A 17,012-nucleotide genomic window follows, 5' to 3' on the forward strand; every position below is an offset into this window, starting at 1 on the left:
CTACAAAAATGCTCTTTTCAAGTCATGACTTAAGGAAGAGATGGGCTGGGCACACATCTGCATGGAAAAGTTCATGGCAGCCAAGCCCCATGTCCTGAGCAGAAAAGTTATACACCTCGTGCCTGGTAAAACCAGCTCCTCAGAAAACCTCAACAAAGATATATTTTTTTAATTATTTATTTTGAGAGAGAGAGAGGGAGCATGTGCAGGGTAAGGGCAAAGAGAGAGGGAGAGAGAGAGAATCCCAAGTAGTCTCCAAACTGTCAGTGCAGAGCCTGACAAGGGCTTGAACTCATGGACCATGAGATCATGATGTGAGACAAAATCGAAGTCGGACACTTAACTGACTGAACCACTCAGGCACCCAAAACAAATATTTTTTAATGAATGAATTAATAAATGAAAGGGTAAACCTGAGTCAAACTCCACTTTTTCCCCACAATGGACTAGTCCACAGGGTTTTCTATTTTCTTTTATTTTAGCATTTAGATTGATACAAACCACATTTCCCTCAAAGTTGCTACAATTCTGAGAGGCTATCCCCTCCACTGACTAGGCCCATGTAAGCTGGTCATGCAAGGTTTGCTGGGCAATCACAGAACATCAGAGACAGAAGCGCACTTAAAAGCAAGCAATATAGTCCAATCCCCATTTCTCCCAATATTTCAAATAAAAAGGAGTGACTTGATCAAGGTCACACAGGGGTTGAAGGCAGAGCTGTACTGGAAGCCATATTCCTGGCTCCTTGCCTCTCCACTTTTTTTTTTAAAGTTTATTTATTTATTTTGAGAGAGACTGAGAGAGTGAGCAGGAGAGGGGCAGAGAAAGAGGAAGAGAGAAAATCTCAAGCAGGCTCTGCACTGTCAGTGTGGAGCCCAATGTAGGGCTCGAACTCACGAACCATGAGATCATTACCTGAGCCAAAACCAAGAGTTGGATGCTTAACCGATTGAGCCACCCAGGGGCCACCTTGCCTCTCCACTTTGGGAGAGGCACTGAAGCTCCCCTGTCTGGAGGCCCACATCATTCTGGGAATTGTCATTCTTGTTTCCCTCATTGGGAGTTCCTTAGGGCTGGAGATTGGCTCTGACTCATCTCCTACAAAACCAGCCTCTCAGTGGGACCCATCTTGCTTCCCAGTGTTTCCACAGACAGACACTGGAGCATGGCTGTCGACACCCACAACCTCAGGGCTTTCTCTCCAGCATTCCTGCAGAATCAGACAACACTTGGCTTTATGGAGACCTTATGATCCTGTTCCCTTATTGTTGCTGATAGTGAGGGAGAGGCCCAGAGAGGAGCTATGACCTGGCTAAAATCACACAGTTAGCAAATCACACAGTTAGCAAATCAGAACCAGACTATCCAGAATGCTATAAATTGGGGCAGAAAGATTTTAACCCATCTCCCTTCTCTTAGAGTCCTTCTCATAATAGGGTGAGAGTCTCTACCTACCTGCCCGCCTGAAGCCTGCCCTCTTAAAACCTTGTCCCTTCTTGGGCTCTGACCAGCTCTGGACTCTTCCTTTGTGGCCTTCATACCTGAGATCTCTGCAGGGTGACCCAGTTCTCCTGCAACCCAGGCCACTTCAGCTGCCCCCTTCTCTCTCCAGGTCAGCACTGCCTTGATGGAGAGAACCATGTGGGGCTGCTCCTGGTCCCATTAAACCTCCCAGCCCTGCCCATCACTAGCCTTCTGGAGGCTCTCCCCCTTGAGATCCCATTCTGCTGGGGCCCTGAGTAACGTTTTTCTGGAGACTCCCAAGTGGCTAATTAGTAGCAACCACTGGGCTTTGCTGATATGAGAACAACAAGAGTAACTGTCTTCACCGGGGCTCAGAACTGTGTGGTCTGTGGACATTTTCCCAGCTATTCACCAATAACTTGTATCCCTGTGTGATGGATGAGGAAACTAGGGATCAGAGGTGAAAGGGATTTTCCAAGTCACACAGCAAGCCCAGGGCAAAGGGGGGATCTGAGGTCTTACATTTGCTAACTCTCAGACTAGTCTCTGAGCCAACCAACCACACAAATGAGGAAAAATTTGTGAAAACTCTCTATGTAAATGTGAAACCAGTCCTGTGCTAGTGGCCAGGGGATGGGGGTAGGGCCTTGAGTGTTTTGAAGCTAGAGAAACAAGTGTGACAGCAGGGAGCCACTCAGTTTCTCAGATCTTCACTCTTTCACACTCACCTGCCCTCTCTTGCTCAATCTTGCTCTTTGTCAGACACTTTATAACTCAGTCCAACTTCCTCCAGGAAGCCCTCTGTGATTTCATTTCCTCCAGCTCCCAGTGCTCTTTCATTCCTCTGGATTAACTAGGCCTGGCTACCTATGCTGATCATTTTAAAAATAAAGAGAACTGAGGATCACCATTCATTCCATATTGAATGAAGTTGGCTGTGTTCTGGCTGCCTGACCACAGTGAGTCGACACAGTCTAGTGGGGGTAGTCAATGACAACACTGACAAGCAATCATATCCAGTGTGATGTGTACTACTATAGAGTTGGAGGGCTCAGAGGAGGGAACAAAGCAAGCTTGTATCATGGAACACATCTATTGGGCTGGTTGTGAATTATAAGCAGGTGAAGAGAGCCCTTCAGGCCAATGAGGCAGAGACAAAGTCAGGAAGGGCTGACAAAGCAGAGGTGTGTTTGAGGGGCAGATAGAAGAGAATTTGGGGTGCAGTACAGAGGGGAAGACTGGGAGTCTCAAAAAGTGAAGCTACAAAAGTTGGCAGGGGCCAGAGAGAGAAGAGCTCAAATTCCAGACCACAGAATAAGAACTCAGCATGAGACACTGGAGAGCCAGGGCCAGTTTTCAGGCAGGGGACTTCCAGTCAGCTGCCTGTTCCAGAAAGATCACCCCCACTGCCAGGTGGAGAGCAGATACTAGCTGTCTAGAGTGGCTAGAGGCAGGGAGGCCAGCTGGGGAGCTGATTGGTGAGAAAAGGAATGGGGAGAAGTAACAGCATTCCTGATGGCAGAAACCGCTGATGTTCCTGAGTGTTTACTTGTGTTAATGATGTGCCTGGGTGGTCACATGCTTCATCGCAGTTCATCCGAGTGTTGGTTTTCATTACCCTGGCTTTATAGATGAGAAAGCTCAGAAAGGTTAAGTAACTAAACCTGCTCTTGTCCCCCCTCTGGGCTGACAGTGAGTCACTGTTAGAATTCTATCCATCTCCAAGGATTAGAGAAACCATCAAGGGACTGAATGGCCAAAATTTGATAACTGTGCATGGAAGAATCCAAGCATTCTGGCTTGGGTGACAAGGCAGATAGTGGTGACGTTGACTGAGACACGGGACATGGTGGTGGGCAGTGGGCAGTGCAGGTGGGAAGATAGTTTTGGAGGAAGATAATGAGTTTGGTTTTGGACATGTTGCATTTGAAGAGCCAATGAGACATTCAAGTGGAGATGTCCAGCAGATATTTGAGGGATTAAACCTGGAGCCTAGGAAAGAGCTGAGTTGCAGACAAGGACTGGAGGAGGCCTTTGTTTTATGGAGCTAAGGAGAGAGTGTGAAGTGAGGGGGACAGAACCTTGGAAGAAACCAGCATGAGATAGGGGCAGGAGAACAAGAAAAATCTGTAAAAGTTGCTGAGAAAAAAATGCCCAGAGAACGTGAAGCCACACTGATATCACAGAGGAGTTCCAAAGGGCACATGTGGCCAGCAGCAGTAAAGCCGCTGATGGGACCAAAGGATGAGAAGTAGAGACTGTCCAGGGGCCCAGTGAGGAAGAGGCTGCTGGTGACATTGGAATGAACAGGCCCAGGGGAACCGTGGGTGTGGAAGGTTGGGGACTGAGTAAGTGCAGAGAGGGATAGACAGCAGTTTCAAGATGTTTGGCTGTGAAGAGAAGCATGTGGTTGGAGGGCAATGAGGGGTCATGGAGGATTTTGTTGTATTTTTTAATTGGAGATATTTGAGCAGGTTTCCCAGCATTTGTTGGTGGAAATAAGCCAGTAGAGAGGGAGAGGAGGGAAAAAAATGGGACAGGGAAGGATGGTCAACAGAGGAGAAGAGGAGATTCAGGGTCCAAGGTCTGGACTCCTGGTGAGTCAGGTGTGGTGGGGGAGTTGGGAAGGTGGGAGGTGGCGGTTAAAAAAAGAAGGGGGTAAAAGCCAGTTTGCAGATTTAGCAGTGTCGGTGGTGGGGGGGGGGAGTCTGATTTCAGACAAGAGTGGTGGGAAAATTTTGTGAAGCTGTAGGGGCTGTGGGGAGTTTGTTCTCCACGCAATGGGAGCTGGAGCCTCTTATAGAGGTCTGTGCTCAGATCTTGGTGCCAGACTGATTGGGCTCAAGCCTGGCATTTAGTTTCTTGAGACTGAGTTTCCTCTTGTGTAAAATGGGGGTTTGCTCATTGAGTAAGTATCTCTAGAGTGCAAGCTCTGTGTTTGTGCGGTGCGGGTTGAGAAGAGGTGAATGGTGCGAGCTGTTGTCATAAGCATTTTCCACCCAAATCGCACAAGCTCTGTCCCTCTTGCCTGGCCTCTCGCCTGGGGCCATGGGAGGGCTGGTAACTCTCACAGTCCAGGTCTCTTGCTCCTTAGAAAGGGGAGAGGTCCAGATATGTCTCCAGGAGGAGCCTGTGCATCTCAGGAGATTTTCTGAGCTCAGAAGAGAAAACAACCTGGCCCTCTGAAGTTCCCACCCAAGCAGAGGCCAGCTGCCTGTGCCACCTCGCCCTGGAAAGTCCATGACGCTCTGTCTCTCTGTCTCGCCCCTAGCGCTCTTCCCCCTCACTGGCACAACGCTCTGACAGACTCGAGAGGCTGGAAAAGGAAGGTGCCAAGGGGGAAAGGGAAGTTATAAATACATTCAGGGAGAGCCTAGGCTGCCTTTCCAGCTGTGGGCAGGAGGCCATGGAGCTCCAGGGAAGAGCGTCCAGAATCAGGGCCCACATGGGTGGGGCCTCTAGCATTCTCATCCCTGTCACCATCCTCCTGCCACCAGGAGGCAGGGTGGCACCAGCTTTGGGGGTTCAAACCCTAGCTCTTTCACTTATCACTCCATTTGGCAAATGACTTCATGGTCTCTCTGCTTCTGTCTCCCCTGAGAGAATGGGGAGCACCAGTGAAAGCACCAGCAACAGTGGCTGCAGTGAAAGTCTAGCGAGATACTCTAAGTGAGAGTATTTTGCAAGCTGAAGGGCTGTGAGGAAGTTTTCTATTGCCATCACCACCATAGCCACAGAGAGGCCACTCCCCTGGATGTCTTCTCTTCTAAGGTTTTTCACCTTGGAAGGCTGGAGGCAGAAGAATTGGCTGTGGAAACCTCCCTGAAGGTATGGCCAGACTGTTCAATGCTCACAGACCAAGGTCTGTGTAGAGAACTAGGGTATGATTCTGACCTTGTCCATTTTCTTCCTGAAAGAGTCAGAAGGAACACTTGGGGCCGGGGGGGTGGTGGTGGCGGTTGGCAGTGGTCCTTGAAGGGTGAGTGCTAATCCTGCAACAAAGGGAGGAAGGGCATTTGACCAGGGGGGGCACTGCACATGTACAAGTACCAAGACATAAGTGTGTCTGGTACGCTCTGGGCAGGGGACCATTGCAGGTGGGAAGGCTGGTAAGGTAGGTTGTAGGTACGAAATGACAAACATCAATTTTAGGCTAAAAAATAAACTTTGCTCTGAGGAGCAAGGCTGGGTGCCATGAGATTGGGGTTTAGAGATGACTCTGGGAGAATGGGGGGAATGAATTTGAACAAAGAAACTAGAATCACCGAAGAGCAAAGGGACTGCAAGAGTTTGGAGGAATTAGGAGTGGAGTCATCTAAGGTGGTTGGGGAGAAGGAGACAAGAATATGAGGGCAGAGACTTGCTGTGGGGAGGGAGTCAGGGATGGGCCTGACTCCAATGAGACTGGGCGCTTAACAGGGGCCTGGCAGGGACAAGTCTCCATGCCAATGATGAGCTCTTGCTGAGCTGGAGGTACCTGGGTGACCCCCAGAAACAGGTGGACATCAGGAGGAACAGAATCTAGGAATCTGCTGGAATTTAAGCCCTTTCTGCTGTGAAAGGGAAACCTGAGATTTGAGGAAGAAAGTGACACACCCAGACTCATTCAGATGGTCATCAGTAGAATAGGCCTGGACCCCTGTCAAAGGTGCTTAACTCAGTACTCAACTCTATTCAACCCCACGGCTTAAGGACAGGTAGACAAATGACTGAGTCCTCAAACTAGCTGTCTGACATAGTTAAGTGCCATGATTCAGGACACAAAATCTGGGGTCAGACTGTATAGGTTAAATACTGGTTCTGCCTCTTAGCAGCTGTGGGCGAGTCTCTAATGTCTCGGTGCCTCAGATTCCTCATCTGTAAAGTCGGGGTTATAATGGGCGATTGGGAACATTAGCTGAGTCAATGCATGTAAAGAACTTAGAACAGTGTTTGGCATGTAATGAATACCAGCCATATTTATTATATCAGTTGTATAGTTGGGGAAACTGAGGCTTAGAAAAATTAAGTAGCCACCCAGGGCCACATAGCTAGTGGTGGGCAGAGCTCAGGCCTACGTGGCTCCAAAGACAGGATTGGTTTGCTTATGCTGAACTTCCTTCCCTTGTGGCTATCTCTGGAAGACGGTTGATGTTTTTAACTCAAGAGACAGGAGTCCCCAGCCTAAGGACCCTTGAGGAAGAGATTCTGTGGTCCTGGGCTCTGATTCTGGGCCCTGCTCAGATTTGGTAGAGAGATTCACCCCGCCCTTGCCAGAGACCTGGTCTGCTCTATTTGGGACATCTCAGGCCTGGTCTCTCCCTTCTTCCAGTAAGACTCATGTGTGTTTCACCCAGAGGACAAAAAAAGGGAAGGCCTTTAAATAAGTACAGCACCACTTTGCTAGTGAGAGTGTTCTAGGCATGAGTGCCAGAACAGTCGGAGTGAGCAAATCTAGGAAGAGTGTATGCCGAGAGGGAGAAGTAGGTGTGTTTGGGGTGGAACGTGAGAAGGAGAGAACTGAACAAAATGCAAACTGACAATGCTCCAAATAAACAGCACTGATGGAACCAGCTAGCCTGTTCCAGCTGCTCCTGAGAGTTAGAACAGAGGCAAGTTGGGAGTCCTGCCCTGGCCCAGACTGGGCCCTAATGCCAGACAGAATTCTATTTGCCCCAGCAATTCTCATCGGAGCATCTGCGGAGGGCCAGCCTGGCAGAGATCAGCTGCCTGTGCTGCTCTGCTTCCTGTCTTCCCTATCTGCAGGCTTACAACCCCATCAGGGAGGAAGTGACTCATCTTCCTAGATGAAGCATGCGGCATGCTTCCCCGGCAGCTGGCGTAAACTCTGCCCGAGTCACAGAAATGAATCCTGGGGAGTAATGGGCCCTTGGGTTTCTGTAGATAACCCATGCGGTGCTGCTGCATGTACTTTCCAGAGCAGTTGCCTCAAGAGGATAAAATAACAAGTAATGTTGACTGAGTACCTATTACCCACCTACCAGGCCCTGTGCAAAGACATCCCCTTATTAGTCCCATCCTACAGATGAGAAAACAGAGGCATAAAGTCACACAAGGATATGGAGTTTCAGTTTGGGGAGATGAAAAAGTTGTGGAGACGGGTAGTGGTGGTGGCTGCCCCAAAATGTGAATGTACTTAATGCCACTGGATTGTACACTTACAGTGGTAACAATGGTAAATCTTATGCTATGTGTATTTTACCATGATACAAAACAACTTACAAACAAGCAAAGAATTAAGTAACACAGCTACAAAGTAGAGAAGCTAGGAGTCACACCCCGAGGTCCTGCCCCAAGGCCTTGTTCTTGACCATTTGCCATTTTGTCTCATCTGCAAGTGGAGATACTGACCTGGCCGAAGACTACAGAGAGACTGGGGCACTGGCCATCAGGCTGGGAAAGATGGCTTTATCCTGAGGGCCGCTGGGGAGAGCAGGGCAGGGCAGAGTTTTAAGCAGGGAGGGGCAGCATTAGATTTAAGGATTGGAAAGATCCCTCAGGCTTTTAGGAGGAGGGGCTGGAGGTGGGGAGGAAGCTGGGGCAGGTCCCAGCCAAGAGCCGCTGGTGGTCTGGACCACGGTGGGGACAGAGGAATGGGACGAAGTGGGCCAGTTTGAAAGACTTGTGAAGCAAAATAGAAAGTTGTGGAGGGGAGGGAGAGAGGCAGGAGCAAGCTGTGACTGCTCTCACTGGGCTCCTCCTGGCCTGCCCACTTCAGCCTCCTCTGACAGTGGTCCTTCCACTCCCTTTCCCTGACTGGAGTCTCTGGGAGGAAAAGCTCAGGGTGCAGCCTCCTCTCTGGTCCCCAGTGGGCAGTGTTGCAAAGCCTTCTGAGAGTTGGCCCTTGCTTCAAACTACCTGCAGTGGGGGGCAGATGCTGGCTCCCCTCTGTCTCTCCTCCCAGCCTTGGCTGCACCCTTCCCCCACGTCCTCTTTTCCAGGAGCCAAATTATTAATAACCATAATCCCTCATGCCCCACACTTGACACTTTACAAAAACAGTGATACATCGATAAACTCATGTGGTTCTTCCCCAAAGACAAGAGTGGGGAGTGAGACCCTTCCTTTTATCCCTCCACCACCATTTTATACTAAGGAAACTGGAGACAGGCAGGAAATGGGATCTGACCAATGGAAGTGTGTTAGTGGCAGAACCAGGGCTAGGAGCCACGGGCCAGCCAGTGCCTGGTCTAGAGCCTGTGAGAGGGCACCGCCCCACGGCGCCCATAGCTGCTAACAATGGTCACCCAGCCTGCCTGCCTGCGCCCCAATTTTGCCCTGCAGTTCCCTCCCACCTCAGGGGGCCTTCTCGGTGATTTATTCCCATGGGGTTTGTCAGTCAGGTCAGACTGACCTGGCACGCACCTGCCATGATTTACTTCCTCCTCATCCTCTGTTTCCAGAATTACAAGACTCATCCCATTACCATCGTCACCATATTAATAATGGCTCTCGTCTGCTCAGCTCTTAGAACTTAGCAAGTGCTAATCCATCCATTAGCTCATCTGAGCCTTATGACAGCCCTGGTCACCCAGCCAGGTCTTGGGAGAGTTTATAGTCTCCTGGGATAGGGAGGCTATGCACGTACCAAGTTGAAGATAGGGTGAGATGGTCAGGTTTATTGCAGATTTGCCTGGAGGTTTCCTGTTATCTCAGATAAGGAAACTGAGTCTTTGAAATCTTCTTACTGGGTCAGTTTTGAACTATCTGATGGCCAAGCTCATGCTCTTTCTGGGGCCTGGGGCTGCCACTTTCAGGGAGGGATGCAGAGTTTCTAGCATAGTATTCTCTCCAGGCTGAAGGGGGAACCTGGTGGGAGGTGGATGCAATTGGACCCAGGGAAGGTTGTTGTTGGGGCAAAAAGTCTTCCTGGGGAGGAACCTCCAAGGTGGTATAAGCTGTAAAGAGCCCACAGCATGGGCTGTGCAAAGCTGGCTGTGCTGAGCCAGGGCCGGTGGGGCTGCATGGCCAGACCAAGTACCCACCTGTCTGTAGGCCTTTCCTTCTCCTCAGATGATTCGGGAATTTCCTATGTTTTGATCTAAGAGCTGTGCCAACAAAGAGGGATAAGATCCTGAACTGTTGGCAGGAAGGGGTCTGTTTCTCATCCACCAGAAAGAGAAACTGAGGCCTAAGGAGAGTGAGTGACTTCCTTGTCATCTCTCCAGGCCTCAGTCTCCCAGTATGAAAAAGGAAAGGGATAGATTAAATGAGGTCCCAGTTTCTTCCCACTCTGACCTTCTAAGCACCATGCATCCATCCTTGCTGTCCTTGGCTCTGATCCCAGCCTAGGCTGTATATTTGACTTGTAACTCTGAGCAAATCACATGGACTCTCTGAGTGTCAGGGTCCTCATGGTGAGATAAGTATGACACAGCCTTCCTTGGGCAGATTAAATGAGCCATGCATGGGAGCATGTCTGTGTAGCTTGGGTTTTGACTCCAGGCAGCGTCCAGGGGCAGGAAAGGCTAAGACTCTGACTGAGGTCCTCACTTGTCTGCCAAGCCAAGGGCTCATTTATAGACATCCGCTCCCTGGCTGCCAGGCCAGAAGGGAAGTGGGAGCAGAGGTGCTGAAATAGCAGTTTGGAACCTTTTTTCAGGAAGGAGGCACTGGCTACCCTTCCCCTTCCCACCCCTGCCCCCCATCTTCTGGACATTCTCACACTGATATTAATAACAGTTCCAAAGGGGGATGGTTGGATGTCACGATCTCCATTTAACATAGGAGAAGACTGAGACCCAGAAAGGGGAAAGGACTTGCTGCAAGTCCCATAGCTAATTAGTGACAGAGCTGGGACTGGAACTGGAGTCTCCAGTCGAGGACTCAGGACTATTCCCTTACACCCAAAGTCAGATAGTTCTATAAAATGAAGTGTGCTCTATTTTTCTGGGTTTGCAAACCTCCAACATGGGTTGGCCTAAAGAAGGGAAAGGCCTGGGTTCTGCAAACAGGCCAGGGTTTGTGAAACGGCATCAGGCTTGGCATGAGACACAGGACTGTGCGCACATCATGGGGCCCCAGAAGCCTCAGAGCTCTGCAAACTGTGCTGGGCTATGCCAACAGCATGGGACTCTAAAAAAGGCAACAAGTTTTGCAAACTGTGGGAATCCACAGATGGTGTTGCCATCTACACACACCATGGGGCTCTGTAAAATGCACAGGGCTCGGCAAACCCCATGCTGGCAAGTAGTAAAGCTGGGGTGTCAACCAGGTCGGCTGAACAAGCTGGGACCACCCGCAATGGGGCCTCACTTCAGGATTAGCCCAAGAGCCATCTGAAGACCTGTTAGCCTACCTCTGAGAAGCTCCTGGGTACCTGACCCTTGCTCCAATTCCAAGCTGGGTTCAGGAATATTCTTGGACCAGACTGCGTCAGCCTGTGCAGGCTGAAGTGATGAATGAAGAACACTCATGTCTGAGGTTCCTGTATATTCCATGCCTTGTGGGGTGTTGTGTGTTGTACATTGTCTCACTCAAAGATTGATGACATGAACGTAGCCTGCCAAGCTGGTCCCAGCATATTCCCAGACCAATCCATGTATAGAAGTTTTTCAAACCTCTGAAACCAACAGGGAGGCACCTGAGCTTCCAGAAAGTCTAAAGGGACCTTCTCTTTCTTAACTATGCACCTGAAGTTTGGAATCTGAAGGTGGCACCTCTGCCGGTCTCTGTGAGGACTCACAGCGCTGACTTCAGTCTTAAGGATTTAGAGAAATAGACCCAATTGGTTTTCTCAAGCAGGAGCCTCAAGCTGAACGGGGCCTGGTCTTTATATCAATCTGAGTCAACTATTGACCTTTCCCAGTATAGTGGTCATGCATTCACATTTCTGGTTTCTTAAAGACTCAGTCATGCCACAAATACCTATTGGGCGCCACTCTGTGTCAGGATGCACATTGGTTATTTCAAATACTCCCCACTTCCCACTAGCTCCTTCATATAGCCCCCGGAGCCAAGTGGGACTGATGTCTATTTCTCTATCATTGCACCCTAAAACTTGGATTCCAAAGCTACATCCCCATTTCATACAAAGGCCCTATTCCTGGAATTGGTTCAAGTTCACTTCTGTATCTTGGATTTGGGGAAACCCAGAGGTCTTCCTCAGAAAATGCTGCCTGGGTAGAGGAAAAAGCCTGTTTCAATGCATGGCCCCACCACCTACTAGCTGGGTGGTATCTGGGCAGTTGCTGAGACTCAATGCTTCATCTGTAAAATGGGAGAATAAATGCTTGGCCTATGAGGCCAATAGGAGGACCCAATGGGGTCTCATGTGTGAGAATGCTGAACTAGCTGGAAAAGGCAAACAGGTGTGTTTTCTCTTGCTGTCCTGTTCTGAGCCCTGGCTTCCTTCTCTGAGCTCCAGACCTTCAGGTCTTTTTTTTTTTTTTCTCACTCACTGAACTTGCACAGCAGCCCTACAAGTGAGGGGCCAGCTGTCCCCTCTTTATGGATGAGGGAAATGACACTCAGAGAGGTGCAGAAACCTGCCTGAGGCCACACGGCCAGTGAATGACAGGACTGAGAAAGAGGCCCCAGGTCTGTCTGGCTCCAACGTCTCCATCTTCAGCCTTCAGTCCAGAAAACTCTAGAAATGTCATATTTACCCTTCTGCTCCCCAACCCCCTCCACCAAGATGCCTGTACTTTATGGAGATGTTACCATGAGTTCCCCAAGGCGGGCTGGCCATTGTGATTCCTGGCGAATGGACTTCCTCTTGGCTCTGGATCCTCAGAGCTCAGAGAGGAGATGGGGTTTTGGTGAGAGGGGATGAGATCTTGCGGGAGACAGGGATTCCAGGAAGGGGGACAGTGGGGGAGAACAGGGGCTCTAGATGGGGCTCATGGAGGGTGACAAAATTTCTGTGAGGGGGGGACAAGAGCTTGGTCAGGGACAGACTGAGAATGTGAGTATAAGAAGAGATTGGAGAATCGGGACTGAATGATCCCAGGGCATGGGGATCATTGAAATTCCCTGTCCCTGCCATCTCTCTCCTGTTAACAGAGGAAGTGAAAATATCCAGGGGAATGCTGAGGCAAGAGGCTGAGGGGAGGCGACACAGCAGCCTCCTCCCATCAGTAGGGCTGGATCTAAACAAACCCAGCCTCCCACAGAACTCTGGCCCTGGGCTGTCCCAGCCAGGAATCAGAGGAATTCAGAGAGACAGAGACAGAAGGAACAAGTGGCTGCATGAGGCAGGCACTTGGAGAGTGGGATCAAGTTTTTCAGGAATTCCTAACCCATCTTGGAAGAGGTGGCTGCGGTCCAGTGTGGCCCAGGCGGCATCAGCCTGGTGCCTGGAGTCTCCACATTAGCGCCTCCCTTCTAGAAGTGGCTCACGACTGCTGTCCCCAGGGGCCTCCCGATAAGGCCTCACTCCCTCTCTCCTGCTCAGCTCCACTCTTGAAATTGAAATACGGGCTGGAATTCACTGCACCCCAAAAGTCATGGGACCCAGGATAGGTAAGTCTAGATGACGTAAGGAAGGGGCATTGGGAGGGAGTCTGGGGGCTATGTTCCCAGTGTGGAGGGTGAGGAGGTTGTAGAGCCAAAATGGGTAAACTGGGGTGAAGTTGGGTGGGGTGGGGGGCTTGGCGTTCCCCATGCAGAGCCAGACATAAGCAGATATAGTGAAGGTGTATTGAATGAATGAGTGAATAACCAAAGGGGCAGGAAGGGATACTGTTTGCTCAGCTGGAGGCAGGGAACCCAGCCTATGCTCCCTGATGACACAAGGATGTTGAAAGGGCGGTGGAAATTCAGGCCACTGAGCCCCTCACCGAGCCGAGCCCTGTTCTCCCTCTGAAGTAGGCAGAGATACAGACAAAGCAGAGAAAAACACAGATAAAAGTGTAGTCAGAGACAGAGCAAGTCCAGAGATATGCAGTCAGACAAAGGCTGGGACAGAAGGGCGACAGGACAGAGGAGAAGACAAAGACCAGCAGGTGTCTGCAGGAGCATGCAGGGAAAGGGAGGGAGGTCAGCCCCAGAGAGCTGGCTGCAGAAGAGACAGGGAGAAATGAAGAGAAGCAGAGATCATGTGGGAGAGAGAACCAGAGACAGAGACAGGAGAGAGACAGGAGACCTGCCACGAAGAATCTGAAAGATCAGCAGAGAAGAGAAACAGGTTCAGAGAGAGACCTGCAGAGCCAAGCCTGGAGTGTGACTGAAGCACCACGTGGAGACGGTGGCGGTTCTGTGAACGGAGCACCCAGTTGAGCATTTCTTGGGCAGGCAAAGGAGGAGGAGGAAACAAAGGGTTCTTCAGACGGGGTGGCCCTCCGGGCTGGCTGCCCTGTGGTGATCACTTCTGGCCTCTTTCTAGCTGTCTGTCCTCCTCCAGCTGTGTTAGCCTCACCCCCACTCAGGCAAGACTGAACTTGCTCCCTGTCTCGTGCACGCGACAGTAAGGGCTTCGTGGGCAAGCTGACACACCTGCGGACCATGGCATGGCAGGAAGGGTAGGATGGATGCTTCCTCTAGGGACCTCACAGGAGAGATGACAGTGAGATCAGAGTTGGACGGATTGGTTTGGAGATGGGTCACTGACAAACCAAATTCCCCATCAGCCTTGGCTCATGGCAGGATGGGAGGGTTGGTGATCTTATAGGTATGGGAAGAAACTAGAGACTTTGGCTATACTGCGCTTGCCCCCTGCCCCACTGTTATTCTGACCCCTGCAGGGCTCAGTTCTGGAATATTCTCTAGCTGCCCCCACATCCCACACATACAGCAGGAGGCTGACCCCAGCATCTACCCACTGGGCCACCAAAAGTCTTTCTTCCTGAGCTCTAACTTAAGCTGAGAGGCTAGTCTTCCTCCATGCTCTCTTTCTGGTCTGAGGGCACTCTGAGGGATGTGGGAATTCAGGTGGGGCTGGGTACAAAGCCTGGATCCTGGGAAAAGAGCAGGGAGCAGCTTTCCTGAGGGAGGGAGGCAGCTCTACCAGCCAGGGGCTGACACACAAAGAGCAGTCAGGGTCAGATCTGGCTCTTGGCCTAGCCCCACCACCAACTCACCACATGTCCTTAGGCAACATGCAGAGCTTCCCTGTCTGTGGGGGAGGAGTTGGAGAAAATGATCTTCCAAGGCCATTCCCATTTTGTGGTTTCAGAGAAGCCACTTTCCTACTTCTTCCCCTTTGCTCAGCTTTTACCTCCACCAGGAAGGTATTTGTCCATTTTTCTTCACCCATTCTGGTGAAATTTGCTATTTTCCTCCTTCAAATTTGCCAACTCTCCAAATGCCAACTCCTCCAGGAAGCCTTCCAGACCAATTCTCCCAGCTGGAAGTAACCTTTCTCATATATGCTGTTTCACTTTTCTTTTTTGAGGTTCATCTTTTCTTGTTCCTAATATTGTTTCTGTTGCTTTCGAACCCCCCTGGGTTCAAAGTGAGCCAATCTAGGGCAGACAGGTAGGGCAAGGGAAAGAACCAGCAGTCCTGGGTTAAAATTTGAACTCTGTATCACTGGCTTTATGAGAATGAAGTGACAATCTCTCAACCTTTCTGATAGTTGAGGAAACAGATGCGCAGAGAGGGCAAGTGACTCACCCAAGGTCACCCACCAAAGGAGCAGCAGAGTGGGGGTCAGAACCCAGGTTGTCTTGATGCCAAAGCTCTTTCCTTTCTCTGCCATTACCCTCAGGGCTCCCACCTCCCTTCCACAGACCCCACACTAGTGAGACTCCACCCACTTGGGCATTTCTCCACTGGTTCCAGACAAAGCAAACTATTCTCTGTGCTAGTGACTGGGGAGTAGGCAGGGTTGGGGATGATTATTTCATCCCAGGCTAGGCCTTGCCTACTGGGGCAGATCTCAGGCAGCTGTGAACCAGATGTCAAGCTAGCCTATACCCTACAATTGGGTGCCAAGCATTCAATGCCCAGTCTGCTTTCTGAGACCCACTGTCTCTGTGCAGTAGATGGAGGGGGTTGGCCAAGGTGGTCGTTTGGTCTCTTCCTGTACTGAGAAGCTCAATCTTCTGTGTCTGCAAGGAGCAGTGCAGCAAGGGCCTCTCTGTAGGGGAAGAGATCTCCCCATCAATGTTAAGGGAGCCTGGCTATTTCCAGGGTGCCAACTTGAACTTCAGCTGCACCCTGGGGGTCAAGAAGAAGTAAAGACATAAACTTGGTTCCAGCACCCCTCATATGCTACAGCCCAGAGCCCTAAGCACTAATGCTTGAAACAATGGAGAACAATGCCAGTCTCACCAGACTGGGGGCTCCCTGGAGGTGGGGCCACATTTGATTCCCTTCTTGAGGGCCCAGATCTGAGCACAGGCTGGGCAGAGGCGGGGCATTGGGAAAGTCACGGTACATAGACTGTCCTCCTTCACTCCATGCCTCCCCCCATGACATTCCTTCCTTCCCTCCAACCTGTTGTGAAAGCCTACTCTCCTTGAGGACAGGAGACTCATGATATGGAGTGAGGTTGGGTATGATAGGGCTCCAAGGAGTAAATGTAAGCATGGAGAAATGAGCTGGGACTCACGGTTGGGGGACCGAGCATGGCCAAAGTCAGTGGCTACCTGTCTCTGAGCCTATGCTCAATGTTTTAAGCTGAAGGAGACCGACGTGAATTCCCTGTGGGCTCAAGGCTCGCCCTCCCCCCAGGCCCTCCTCATTATTTTTAAGGTCATCTTGGGTTCAGATAGGATAGCCAGGGCCAGAACTGGAAACAGAAAGTCCCAGCACAGAGTGCCTGACCCAGCTTGGAAACCACCAGAAAGTGCTTGGCCTCCTCCCCCACCCTGCACGGATCTCCTTCAAGAAGCAACAACAGCTGAAGCTTGCAGTAGCTGGACCTCAAGCATGCTATTGTCCTCCCAACAGACCACCCAAATTCCTGCTAGCAGGAATTTCCCAAAGATGGCAGCCAAGCCCTTCGTGGCTTTGACTCTTCCTCCTCCAGGAGCCCACCAGGCCATGCTGGGAACTGGAGCACTAAGGAGGCCCACTCCACCCCCACCCCAACCTGGGCCCCTCCTCTCCAGGCCCTGGCCTTCCCTTTGCCCTCACCCAGCTTAGCTGAATTCAACAACCATGTTTTTAAGCTGAGCCAGGTCTTGAAAGATAAGAAGTGGTTTGCTGGGGAGGAAGGACACTCCAGGCTGAGGGTACAGTACATGCAAAGGCTGAGGGGTGAAAAGAACAGGATGAATTTGGGGAAGGGCAAGCATCTACAGGGCCAGAGAATAATGTTTGCTAGGGGTGGGTGGATGAAGCGGGAACAGTTCCTGGGGGCCTTGCCCTCTTGAGGCTGAGGTGTCTGTACTCACATGTTGCGGATGGGGTGGGAAAGGAGGAGGGGGCTAACTGTTGTTGAGGACTGCAATGTACCCGGCACAGCATTTTCCTTCAATCCTACAAATACGCCACGAGACGGGCACTCTTCCCTCGCTTCCAGAGAAGGAAAATGAGGCTTACAGGGGTTACATAAACTGCCCTAGGTCACATAGCTACAATGTAGCAAAGCAAATATTTGAATCCAAAGTCTTCTGACCCAGAGGGTTTCAGCAAGCACTTGACATGATCCCTCGGGACAC

The 17,012-nt window shown here is 50.7% G+C and overlaps 1 protein-coding gene across 3 annotated transcripts in view; it reads left to right on the forward strand.

Annotated features, from left to right (window-relative positions):
• Positions 1-12,582: 12,582 nt before the first annotated feature.
• The window catches only part of SLCO2B1 (solute carrier organic anion transporter family member 2B1), a 58,479-nt gene continuing 54,049 nt past the window's right edge, over positions 12,583-17,012 (forward strand). For all 3 annotated transcript variants that reach the window (XM_049652400.1, XM_049652392.1, XM_049652384.1), the window contains exon 1: positions 12,583-12,927. In XM_049652400.1, coding sequence (XP_049508357.1) covers positions 12,912-12,927 — 16 coding nt within the window. In that variant the 5' untranslated portion in view covers positions 12,583-12,911. The remainder of the gene's footprint in view (positions 12,928-17,012) is intronic.

The sequence above is a fragment of the Panthera uncia genome, chromosome D1, assembly GCF_023721935.1.
Source record: "Panthera uncia isolate 11264 chromosome D1, Puncia_PCG_1.0, whole genome shotgun sequence".
NCBI lineage: Eukaryota > Metazoa > Chordata > Mammalia > Carnivora > Felidae > Panthera > Panthera uncia.